This window comes from Osmerus mordax, chromosome 16 (genome assembly GCF_038355195.1).
Source record: "Osmerus mordax isolate fOsmMor3 chromosome 16, fOsmMor3.pri, whole genome shotgun sequence".
NCBI lineage: Eukaryota > Metazoa > Chordata > Actinopteri > Osmeriformes > Osmeridae > Osmerus > Osmerus mordax.
This window is the reverse complement of record NC_090065.1, coordinates 1,712,365-1,724,783: the sequence shown is the minus strand read 5'-3', so window position 1 is coordinate 1,724,783 and position 12,419 is coordinate 1,712,365. Positions and strand designations below refer to the sequence as shown.

The window sequence follows — 12,419 nt, the reverse complement described above, 5'->3', positions numbered from 1 at the left end:
ACACACACACAATTAGAGTGGATCCTCCCAGAGAACAGATCCCTAAGAGGGTAAATCTCTGATCTTCAGTCATGAACACAACTGCTGACACAAGCTCTGACAAAGCTGGGTGTTTAAGTGTGTGAGTGCATTTGGGGGGTTAGGTGTGTGTGTGTATATGTGTGTGTAAGAGAGAAAGAGAGTGAGTGTTTGTGCTTGTTCATATTAAAACAAAGAATGACCCTTTTCCTGACCTTTCCAGCCCATTCCTACCAGGTCAAACTGATGCCCTTCCCCTTCCTGTCCTTCCAGAAGGTTCACTAACGACAGTACATACTGTGCTGTGTGTGTGCTGTGTGTGTGTGTGTGAAGTGCCCTTATAATCTTAGGAGATTACAGTACAGTACAGTTACTCAAGTCAGTGCAAGCAAGGAAAGAACGAAGCAAAACTCACCACACACACACACACACACACGCTACGGTCCTCTATTCCTGACCCCAGGATCAGAGCCAGAGGTGAGTTAGTCTGCTTCTCTCAGAGCAGAAGCACAACCAGCAACTATTAGAAAGAGAACCAGCCAGCCAGCCCGCTAGCTAGCTAGCTATCCAGCCAGCCAGTCAGTCAGTCAGTCAGCCAGCATTCCCCATCCCTCCCCCCCTCCCTCCCCCCCTCCCTGCAGTCTCTTCGGGGCGTCTCTCGAGACAAGAAGACGGGAGATTGAGGCTTACTGAAGCCATTTGACTTTATTCACACAAACACTTAAATATTTAATGATGTGAGAGGACATGTGAAAACACACACCCACACTGGACACACACACACACTGGACACACACACACACTGGACACACACACACACTGGACACACACACACACTGGACACGCACACACACACACTGGACACACACACTGGACACACACACACACTGGACACGCACACACACACACTGGACACACACACACTGCTGATGACAGTAAAGGAAGGATTTAAAGCTCTGGTACTGTAATCCAGTTATTAAGACCAAGACAGCCTTAAAAAGAGAAAGAATTAGTGTGTAAGTGTGTGTCAGAGCCATTAAATCTGTGTGTGTAAGAGAGAGAAGGAACAGAGTGAGAGTGTGTGTGCGTGAGTCAGTGTGTGGGCCCTTCAGTAGTGACAGACACCTTATAAGGCTGTGGTCACGAAGGACTTCCAATGGTACCTGGTGTGTGTGTAGATCATGTACTGTGTGTGTGTGTGTGACCATGTATTCATTAGAGCAGTGAAATTTGTGTGTGTCTGTACTGTGCTGTGTGTGTGTTTGCCCTTTGTCAAAAACATCTACAGGAAGTCACACTTTAGCTGAACAAACATAAAATGTAGAGTTAGAGTAACCTTTCTGCTTATAGTTTACAAAGGAATGCTCATAACTGTGTGTGTGTGTGTGTGTGTGTGCGCGTGTGTGTATCACAGATATCTTCTCACAGATATCTTCTTAAGAACTCATAGTTCTTAAGGAACTATGAGTTGAGAGGAGGAAGCCACTCCAGACCGCTGAGATGCACCCGAGAAGGATCAAGGTCAGAAGTGACTCCTCTCTCTGCTTCATGCTCTCGTCTCCTCACACACACACACACTCCTCTCTCTGCTTCATGCTCTCCGTCTCCTCTCACACACACACACACACCACACACACACTCCCTCTCTCTGCTTCATGCTCTCGTCTCCTCTCACACACACACACACACTCCTCTCTCTGCTTCATGCTCTCGTCTCCTCTCACCACACACACACACATTATCTTCTTCTGGCACAGAGGCTTTCAGAAACACACACACGCCCCTCTGCAGACAAATTCAATCGCAGCTCCTGCCCTTCCTCTCCCACCCTCCCTCTCCCCCTCTCTCTCCTCTCCCCATCCCTCCCTCCCTCTCCCCATCCCTCCCTCTCCCCATCCCTCCCTCTCCTCTCCCCCATCCCTCCCTCCTCCCCCATCCCTCTCCTCTCCCCATCCCTCCCTCTCCCCATCCCTCTCCTCTCCCCCATCCCTCCCTCTCCCCATCCCTCTCCTCTCCCCCATCCCTCCCTCTCCCCATCCCTCTCCCTCTCCTCTCCCCATCCCTCCCTCTCCCCCTCTCAGGCGTTTAGCCCTTGCATGTGGGTTTAACACACAGCAGGATATTAAGGACAGACTGGGGAGAGAGGAGGGGTGGATGAGGGGAAACAAGGGGAAAGAGAGAGAGAGAGGACAAGTGAGATGAAGGAGAGGAAGTGAAAAAAGAGGAGAAAGAGAAAAGGAGAGAGAGAGAGGAGACAGAGAGGAGATTGGGAGAAAAGGAGAGAGAGAGAGGAGACAGAGAGGAGATTGGGTTGGGAGGGAGGATTGTATACCATACGTGTTGTGAGAGCATGAATGATACTGCAGCACTAACACGCTAGTACTCCCCTCCTGTCCTCCGCCCTACCTTCCCCTCCTCTCTCCTTCTCTCTTCCCTTTCTCTCCTCTCCTCTTTCTCTCCTCTTCCCTTCCTCTCCTTCTTCCATTCATAGGACAGACTTTCACACTCCTTTCCCCGTCCCTCCCTCCTTCCTGAAAGCCCAGCCAGGTGTCTCCTCCTGTCCTCCCTCGCACCCCTTCATTCATCCTCTGACAGCCTGCCACCCTCCCCCTCTCCTCTCCCCTCCCCCTCTCCTCTCCCCCTCTCCTCTCCTCTCCTCTCCTCTCCTCTCCCCCTCTCCTCTCCTCTCCTCTCCCCCTCTCCTCTCCTCTCCTCTCCTCTCCCCCTCTCAAGCACTCCATCACCCCTCGTTTTCTCAGCATCAAACCACCTGAGCTCATCATTTCTGCTCTTAAACCCGCTGATTTAGAACCTCTCCGCCCCCCCCCCCCCCCCACACACACACACACACTCACACACACTCACACACACACACACACACTCACACACACACACACACACACATCTGACAGTTCTGCAGAGTTTTGCACCATTAACTCTTTATGCTATCAAAGGTGTGTGTGTTCTACAGAAGAAGACTGTCTGCTTCCTGTCTCTAAAAGATAAAGTTTGGATCTTTGTTCAGGCTTTTAGATGTCCCTTTAACATGAAGCTGCACAGACACACACACACACACTGTCCACACACAGACACACCTGCTCTCTCTCCCCCACACTCACACACACACACACACAGATATCCCTGTCCTTGTGTGAAAGATAGGGGTGAGTACAGCATTGCGTCATACTGAGTTTACCCCTAATTACCTAATGCACACAACACACACATTCACACACACATACACAGCACATACACAGTCCATAACATTCGAGTGACTTTCAGTTATCCTCTATACATGTTAGAGAGGGAAGAAATGTGTGTCTGGGAGAGAAAGAGAAAGCATGTGTGTGGAGAGCATGTGTGTGTGTGTGTGTGTGGAGAGCATGTGTGCACGTGTGTGTGTGTGTCTGGAGAGCATGTGTGTGTGGTTGTGAGAAAGAGAACTTGTGTGTGTGCCAGAACAGATGGGACTAGTGAAATATGGTTGATTAAAATATGAAATATTCACTGGACAAAAATGCTCTGGGCCCATCTAGATAACATAGAACAGAACATGGAGAGGAGAGGGGGAGAGAATGATAGAGGGAGAAGGAGGGAGAGAGAGAGAGAGAGAGAGTAATAGAGGGAAAATGAGGGAGGGAGGAGAGACAGAGACAGAGACAGAGACAGAGAGAGAGAGAGAGAGAGAGAGAGAGAGAGAGAGAGAGAGAGAGAGAAGAGAGAGAGAGAGAGAGAGAGAGAGAGAGAGAGAGAGAGAGAGAGAGAGAGAGAGAGAGAGGGAAAAGGAGGGAGGGAGGAAGAGAGAAAGAGAGAGAACCCTGCAATGCAGACTCTCATGTCGTCAGCAGATCCAGCCAATCTCCAACGATGCATGACCTACACACACACACACACCACACACACACACTCACACACACACACACACACACACACACAGACACGATATCGATCCAAATATTCTTCAAATGTCTTCTACAAGGTGTTACTACAGTGTGTGGGAATGTCTGTCTGTCAGTCCATCTGCCTTCCCGCTCGCCTGTCTGTCTGCCTTCCCGCTCGCCTGTCTGTCTGCCTTCATGTTGCCTGTCTGTCTGCCTTCCTGTTGCCTGTCTGTCTGCCTGCTATGCCTCTGTGTGGTTGCTATGCTAACCAGTCATTATGGGTTGTTTGTCTTTCTCCAAGAGGGACCTAAGGAGACTGAAACTAGCTACTGTACAGGACACACACACACACACACACACACACACACACACTCCAACACACACACACACACACTGCCATTGGCACAGTCATTAGCTGTCATCTGGGTCACAGAGAGAGAGAGACAGAGAGACAGAGACCCAGAGAGAGAGAGAGAGAGAGAGAGACAGAGAGAGAGAGAGAGATGAAGACCCAGAAAGAGAGAAAGAAAGAAAGAAAGAGAGAGACACAGAGAGAGAGAGACAGAAAGAGAGAGAGAAAAAGAGAGACAGAGAGAGAGACCCAGAGAGAGAGAGAGACAGAACGAGAGAGAGAAAAAGAGAGACACAGAGAGAGAGACAGAGAGAGAGACCCAGAAAGAGAGAGACAGAGACAGAGAGAGACCCAGAGAGAGAGAGACAGTGCCCCAGAGAGAGCCCCTCACCATGTGTATGGGCGTGCTGGCGAGGTCTCTCTCGGTGACGAGGCGCTCCTGCTCGGTGACATACAGCCCCTTCTGCGCCAGCGCCTGGATGACGGCGTTGTGGCCCAGGAGCGGGCGCACGGCGTCGCTGCGGAGGATCAGGCTGCCCGCCCGGCAGTACAGCTCTGCAGACTGCAGCAGCGACGCCAGCGGAGGCTTCAGGTGCTCCTGGGAGTACTGGTCCCTGTAGAAGGGATCAGACAGCTCCTCTGGGATGGAGTCTGGAGGGAGGGAGGGAGGGAGGGAGGGAAGGGAGGGAGGGAGGGAGGGAGGGAGGGAGGGAGGGAGGGAGGGAGGGAGGGAGGGAGGGAGGGAGGGAGGGAGGGAGAGAGAGGGAGAGAGGGAGAGAGGGAGAGAGGGAGAGAGGGAGAGAGGGAGAGAGGGAGAGAGGGAGAGAGGGTACAGGTTAAGTTGGTTGTATGAGAGAAAAGGATGATGGGAGTTAGTGAGGAACACTGCACACGAAGGAGCTTGAACACACACACAAGCAGGAAAGATCTCTTCTCTGTCCTGTGTGTGTAATCCTGTTACCTCACTCAAATCTGATTTGAGGAACTAAATAGCCTGACACACTCACACACACTGTCTCACACACACAATCATGCTTAAGTAACTGTGAATAAGACTGCTGCAGTACTTGACATAGCTGGCCGGTTAGTCATGGCTGTTATATGAGCCCCTCTACTATACATAACAGAACACAGGGGTAGCTAGACTGCTATGGCTGTGTGTGTGTGTACGGGTGACAGACAGTGTGTGTGTGTGAGTGTGTGTGTGTGTGTTTGTGTGTGAGAGAGAGAGAGAGAGAGAGAGAGAGAGAGAGAGAGAGAGAGAGAGAGAGACAGTGTGTGAGAGAGAGACAGTGTGTGAGAGAGAGACAGTGTGTGAGAGAGAGAGAGAGAGAGAGAGAGAGACAGTGTGTGAGAGAGAGAGAGAGACCGTGTGTGAGAGAGAGAGAGAGACCGTGTGTGAGAGAGAGAGAGAGAGAGACTGTGTGAGAGAGAGAGAGAGAGAGAGAGAGCGCGAGCAAGCGAGGGAGAGAGAGAGTGTGTGTATAAAGATGACAGTAAGAGAGGGGGACAATATTGATGAGAAGGCAAGAAGTGTTTCCTGGTGTGTGTGTGTGTGGGGGGGTCCTGGTGTGTGTGTTGTCTTCCTGGTGAATGTGTGTGGTGTTCCTGGTGTGAGGGGTCATTTCCTGTCTCCATGCCTGTGAATCACCGCAGAGGAAACTGGAGACACCAGGGTTTCTTAAAGCTGTCGCCATCTCTCCCCTCCCCTGCTCTCCCCTCTCCTCCTCTCTTCCTCCTCTCTTCTTCTCTCCCCTCTCCTCCTCTCTTCTTCTCTCCCCTCTCCTCCTTCTCTCTTCTTCTCTCCCCTCTCCTCCTCCTCTCTTCTTCTCTCCCCTCCTCCTTCAGCAACACTACTAATAACAACACCAACACCGTCCACAACAACAACATAACCAACAACATTAACATCAATAACATCAATAACAACAACAGCAACTATTCCCAGTCATCTGAACCCACCAGACGTGTGGTTTCCATGAGCAGGACAACATCTGTTGAGCCTCCCTGTTCTCCTGGCTACACCAGCACTTCACTGTCTATCCGTGTGTGTGGTTTGTCAGACATGCTGGTGTGGAGTCTCTTCTTTTCTCTGAACAAACAGCACGTCTGTGAAGTTGACATGACCAGGGTCAGGCCGGTCTGTGCTCGAGGAGTGTGTGTTACTGTGGTGGGGAGAGAGTTTACAGAGGCAGCAGAGGGTAGCACAGCCTGAACACACAGCTGGCTTCATCCAGGACTTCATCCAGAACTTAACCCTTGTGCTGCCTTCGGGTCACATGACCCAAAGGTTTATAACGAACCATCGTTGTGTTTACCCAATTTTACCCAATACAAAAACGAATAAAAATAATTTTCTTTTAACCTTTGCCATCAGGGGGGTCTGAGACAGCCCAACGGTTAAAAGAAAATGCTTCACTTTGTTTTTGTATGAGGTAAATTTGTCGCAATACGACGGTGGGTCACAATGACTGATGGGTCAGAATGACCCGAAGATAACACAAGGGTTAAACCATGGCTTCATCCATAACTTCATAGCTTCATCCATAACTGTCTCATAACTGTTTCCTAATGTAATACTGTCATGTTTTTATTGAGATTTTATTGTTGCTCTGTTTTGTGGCACTACAGCTGAAGTATTTTCATTGTTCACTCTGCTTAATGACTTAAAATGACTAAATGTTAATAGTTGTGGTTCCTGTGCACTGTTGCAGGTAAACACAGACAGCTCTTTGACCACCAAAATCCTGTTAGATCTCTTCCCTCCTGACCCCTGACCTGGTGCTGTGTTTGCATGTCGCTCTGGATAAAAGCGCCGGCTGAATGAATCAAATGTAAATAAAACCCGCTCCTTTGTGTCGGCCATCACAGAGGCCCTGGACAGGAAGTCGCTGTCACAGGAAGTACACACACAGGGAATACCCCTCCCCTGTAGTCCAGGGAACTTAGACACACACACACACACTCACACACACAGATAAACCCCTTCTCTCCTGTAATCCAGGGAGTACACAGACCTGGACCAGAACCACTCTGCAGTGGCTTGGTTCTAGTTCCATCCAAAGGTTCTGTTGGGCTCTAGTTCCACTTGTAAAGGTCACAGTTCTGTTCCAGCTCTGAAGGCCAAGGTTCTATTTAGTTCTATTTCTACGTCTTGATGCCATCCAGCGTTGGCAGTGATTCAGACTGCCAGGTGATGATTCCGGCTCGTACTGACAGAAGGGAGTCAGGTGGCTGAGCGGTTAGGGAATCGGGCTAGCCATCAGAATGTTGCTGGTTCGATTCCCGGCTGTGCAAAAAAAATTAAAAGTCCAGGACTTAGAGGGATTGATCAAATCAGTGTGAAAGGGTATAAATCGCTGGACTTACAATAAGGAACATTCCATTTGTCTGTCTGCTTGTCTGTGTCTGCCTGTCTGCCTGATCCATGACTGAGCAATTCTGTTATATTGCATCTGTGTGTGTTTGTGTGTGGGTGTGTGTGTGTCATAGTTTATCCATCAGAGTGGTCCTCACACACTGTGAATACAAGGATTACAAGGTTATTAATCAGGAGAGTTTGGACAACTTCCACTGCCTACAAACCTCCAAACCAGACCAGACAAGCTAGCCTCCCTAGCCTCCAAACAAGACAAGCTAGCCTCCCTAGCCTCCAAACCAGACAAGCTAGCCTCCCTAGCCTCCAAACCAGACAAGCTAGCCTCCCTAGCCTCCAAACCAGACAAGCTAGCCTCCCTAGCCTCTAAACCAGACAAGCTAGCCTCCCTAGCCTCCAAACCAGGCCAGACAGCTAGCAGAGCAGCCCTCCTATGAACAGGGCTGCATTTGTCAGCGACGCAGCCTGGCTCAGAGCTGAATGTGTGTCACTGGGAGAAACAGGAAACAACAAGGAGCTTCTGGTATGCTAATAGCCCTGAGATCCACAAGCAAAGGCCTGGGGCACGCTTAAATACTCTTCAATCTGACCTTTCCTCCTTCCTTCCAAGGAGAGGGATCATGCTGGGGAAGTGTTCCAATACTCTCTTCAATATGACCTTCCCTAGCTTCCTTGTTGCTGACAGAAAACCAGCCTATAGCCTGTCAAGTTTCCGTCTCTCTCTCTCTCCCAATTTCCACCTCCATTTCTATCTCCCTCTCTCGTCTTTCTGTCTCTCCCCGCCTCTCTCTCTCTCGGCTCTCTCTCTCAAAGACATCTAGTTGTAATACAGCTCTGTTCCTAACCTACATTCGGAACTGGAGTCAACCATGGAATTACAGACTTTACGAGGTTTACCGTTGGACTCGCCTTTTTCCTATAAGCACACTCGCGCACAGCGGCGGTACCACAGTGGGCCTGTCATTCGCGAGCCACTTGAATGCCTTCTCTGAACGTGTTATGTTCTGGCGCGCGCCACAGTCAAAGAAAACCTGCACACATGATGTCACGACTCCATTAATCGCTCGAGATGGGGGCTTTTCCTTCTGAGAATAGATTCTGGAACGATCCGTAGTATTTCAAAACATCTCAAATAGTCTTTAAGGAGGACATAACGGTCCAGACCACTATGACGACACGCAGTGTGTGAACTGTCTTAAGGTTTTCCCGGCAACAGGCCTGTAGTCAAAGGATGCGTCTTTGACTACAGGCGTAGTCTGTACTTATGGGTCCATAAGTATTTGGACATTGACACAATTTTCATCATTTTGGCTCTGTATACCACCACAATGGATTTGAAATGAAACAATCAAGATGTGCTTTAAGTGCAGACTTTCAGCTTTAATTTCAGGGTATTTACATCCAAATCAGGTGAACAGTGTAGGAATTACAATACATTTTATATGTGGCCCCCCCTTTTTTGAGGGACCAAAAGTAATTGGACAATTGGCTGCTCAGCTGTTCCATGGCAAGGTGTATGTTATTCCCTCATAAAGGGAATAACATAAAGGAGAGGAGCAGAAAGGAAAGGAGCAGATAAAAGGTCTAGAGTTCATTTCAAGTATGGTATTTGTGTTTGGAATCTGTTGCTGTCAACTCTCAATATGAAGTCCAAAGAGCTGTCACCATCAGTGAAGCAAGCCATCGTTAGGCTGAAAAATCAAAACAAACCTATCAGAGAGATAGCAAAAACATTAGGTGTGGCCAAATCAACTGTTTGGTACATTCTTAAAAAGAAAGAACGCACTGGTGAGCTCAGCAACACCAAAAGACCCGGAAGACCACGGAAAACAACTGTGGTGGATGACAGAAGAATTCTTTCCCTGGTGAAGAAAAACCCCTTCACAGCAGTTGGCCAGATCAAGAACACTCTCCAGGAGGTAGGCGTATCTGTGTCAAAGTCAACAATTAAGAGAAGACTTCACCAGCGTAAATACAGAGGGTTCACCACAAGATGTAAACCATTGGTGAGTCTCAAAAACAGGAAGACCAGATTAGAGTTTGCCAAAAAACATCTAAAAGAGCCTGTACAGTTCTGGAACAACATCCTATGGACAGATGAGACCAAGATCAACTTGTACCAGAATGATGGGAAGAGAAGAGTATGGAGAAGGGAAGGAACTGCTCATGATCCAAAGCATACCACCTCATCAGTGAAGCATGGTGGAGGTAGTGTTATGGCGTGGGCATGTATGGCTGCCAATGGAACTGGTTCCCTTGTATTTATCGATGATGTGACTGCTGACAACAGCAGTAGGATGAATTCTGAAGTGTTTCGGGCAATATTATCTGCTCAGATTCAGCCAAATGCTTCAGAACTCATAGGACGGCGCTTCACAGTGCAGATGGACAATGACCCGAAGCATACTGCGAAAGCAACCAAAGTTTTTTAATGCAAAGAAGTGGAATGTTCTGCAATGGCCAAGTCAATCACCTGACCTAAATCCAATTGAGCATGCATTTCACTTGCTAAAGACAAAACTCAAGGGAAAATGCCCCAAGAACAAGCAGGAACTGAAGACAGTTGCAGTAGAGGCCTGGCAGAGCATCACCAGGGACGAAACCCAGCGTCTGGTGATGTCTATGGGTTCCAGACTTCAGGCTGTCATTGACTGCAAAGGATTTGCAACCAAGTATTAAAGTGACAATTAGATTTATGATTATGTTAGTTTGTCCAATTATTTTTGGTCCCTTAAAAAGGGGGGGGGGGGGGGGGGCACATATAAAATGTGTTGTAATTCCTACACGTTCACCTGATTTGGATGTAAATACCCTGAAATTAAAGCTGAAAGTGACAGAGCCAAAATGATGAAAATTGTGTCAATGTCCAAATACTTATGGACCTAACTGTACATGCAACAGTTTGTCAACTGCTCAGGATTATTCGTCAAATCAATTGAAGCGCGAAAGTGTAACTAATAGACCTAATTATCTAGTTGGTTCGATTAACTGTCTGTAGACTGATTTAGCGGTGGTATCGAGGATGTTGTTGTTATTGATGATGATTGTTTTGGGCATAGGCTACGCTAACTGGGAACACGGCGATTGCGCCAGAACAGGCCTTAATGTTGTCAACAGTGAACGCTGGCCTAATAGTGTTATTTTCTCCCAAAAACATGTACTTTCAACCCAAAACACTCAACAGGAAGAAAAGACGCCACCTACCCGACCCAAAGGCTTTGGCCACGAGCCATGTCAGGCTGCAGGATATCTTTGCTCGTGTGAAATCGTAGTGATCAAACGCTTTGATCGCGGGGACGATAAACGTCCGTCTCATCCCCTTGGTGTCTGTAGCCGCATCTCCCATTTTCACGCCTGAACAGCTGGCTCCCGTTACCGAGAGAGGCAGGTCGGTTAGTCTAGCGGAATTTCACTGACGGCGGATGACATCCCGTCCAAAGGAATTCGATGCACCAATTTACCGTTTCCTAAAAACTTTGCGTGCGAATAACCTACGCGGTGCACAGATTGAAGCAGGTTGTCTCCCAGCGTCTTCTCGCGCTCACAAGTCGACCATCTTCATTTCAGTGTCCATATGTCCAATGTTCTGAGCGAGCGAGCGAGCGAGAAGAGAGAGAGCCAACTGCAGTAGTTTCGAAGATTTTTCACCCATTCCCCGACACTATCTCCAGGTTTCCAAGCATAGCGGTTCAGAACGCGGCGTGACGCGATTTTTACACAGATAAACAGCAAAATACATCTCCTGGGCACAGTTTCGTAAACGAAAACAAACGGCTGTCCATTCCTGACGTGTTTTAGACTTTTTCCCCCTCCCTAGTAGTCTAACTGCTTTCTTCCACCTCAATCTCCGCGTCGACTCCTTTGCGCTTTTCCTGCCGCACTGGTCCCAAAGCAGAGGCGAGAGCAGCAGAGCGCGCATGCGCGGGATCTTCCCAGACGTTCCACAGACTCATCACAGAACTCGGATCTGCGATGTGACACTCGTGCACACTCCGGGGGACAGTCTGTTTTGGATGTGCTGGTCTAACAACTTAAAGCGGCGCTGGGTTTGTAAATGGACTTGACGTCCCAACTGCTTCTCCTACGGGAGGGACAGGCGTTGAAACCAAGTGCTTTAATTCCTCACCCCTACTCTCACAGGTCTGAACTGAAGACTAGGGCCACTGACAGCATTTACAAGTGAAAACTCAAATGGGGAATTTGCTGGAATACCATTAATGAAGAAGATATACAGAGTCCAAGGAAATAAGGTGTGTTTTGTGTTTGTACTTCTGGCCACAGATACTGCACAAAGCCAGGACACATTAGGCCAGTGGTTCTCAACCCTGGTCCTCAGGGACCCCCTTGTCCTGCATGTTTTAGATGTTTCCCTGCTCCAACACACCTGATTCAAATGAATGGGTCGTTATCTAGTTATGCAGAAGCCTGCTAACGACCATTCATTTAAATCAGGTGTGTTGGAGCAGGGAAATATCTAAAACATGCAGGACAGGGGGTACTTGAGGACCAGGGTTGAGAACCACTGCACGAGGCTACATCACTCTGAATGAACGGTATTGAAAATATATCCTCTGACCCCTTGTTGAAAGAGTGTTCAAAGTCACGTTTTTAATAAACATTTCAGTCTGAGATATAAACTATGTTAGAATGACTTATCAGATCTGAGGAGTCCAGATAAAGTTTCCTGATCAGAGCTTCGACACCAGAAGTTTGGAGTTGACTTTTCTTTCTATTTTTTTCCTTTTTTTTTGTTACATATTTTACTCGAAGATATTCATCAGGGGTGGCCATA

The 12,419-nt window shown here is 48.4% G+C and overlaps 1 protein-coding gene across 1 annotated transcript in view; it reads right to left on the bottom strand.

The window, feature by feature from the left end:
- Nucleotides 1–11,447, bottom strand: part of camsap2b (calmodulin regulated spectrin-associated protein family, member 2b) — a 27,658-nt gene extending 16,211 nt beyond the window's left edge. The window contains exons 1-3 of the mRNA XM_067252877.1: nucleotides 10,832–11,447; nucleotides 4,643–4,902; nucleotides 3,215–3,224 (exon numbers count right to left, since the gene is read on the bottom strand). Coding sequence (XP_067108978.1) covers nucleotides 3,215–3,224; nucleotides 4,643–4,902; nucleotides 10,832–10,973 — 412 coding nt within the window. The 5' untranslated portion in view covers nucleotides 10,974–11,447. The remainder of the gene's footprint in view (nucleotides 1–3,214; nucleotides 3,225–4,642; nucleotides 4,903–10,831) is intronic.
- Nucleotides 11,448–12,419: the final 972 nt, after the last annotated feature.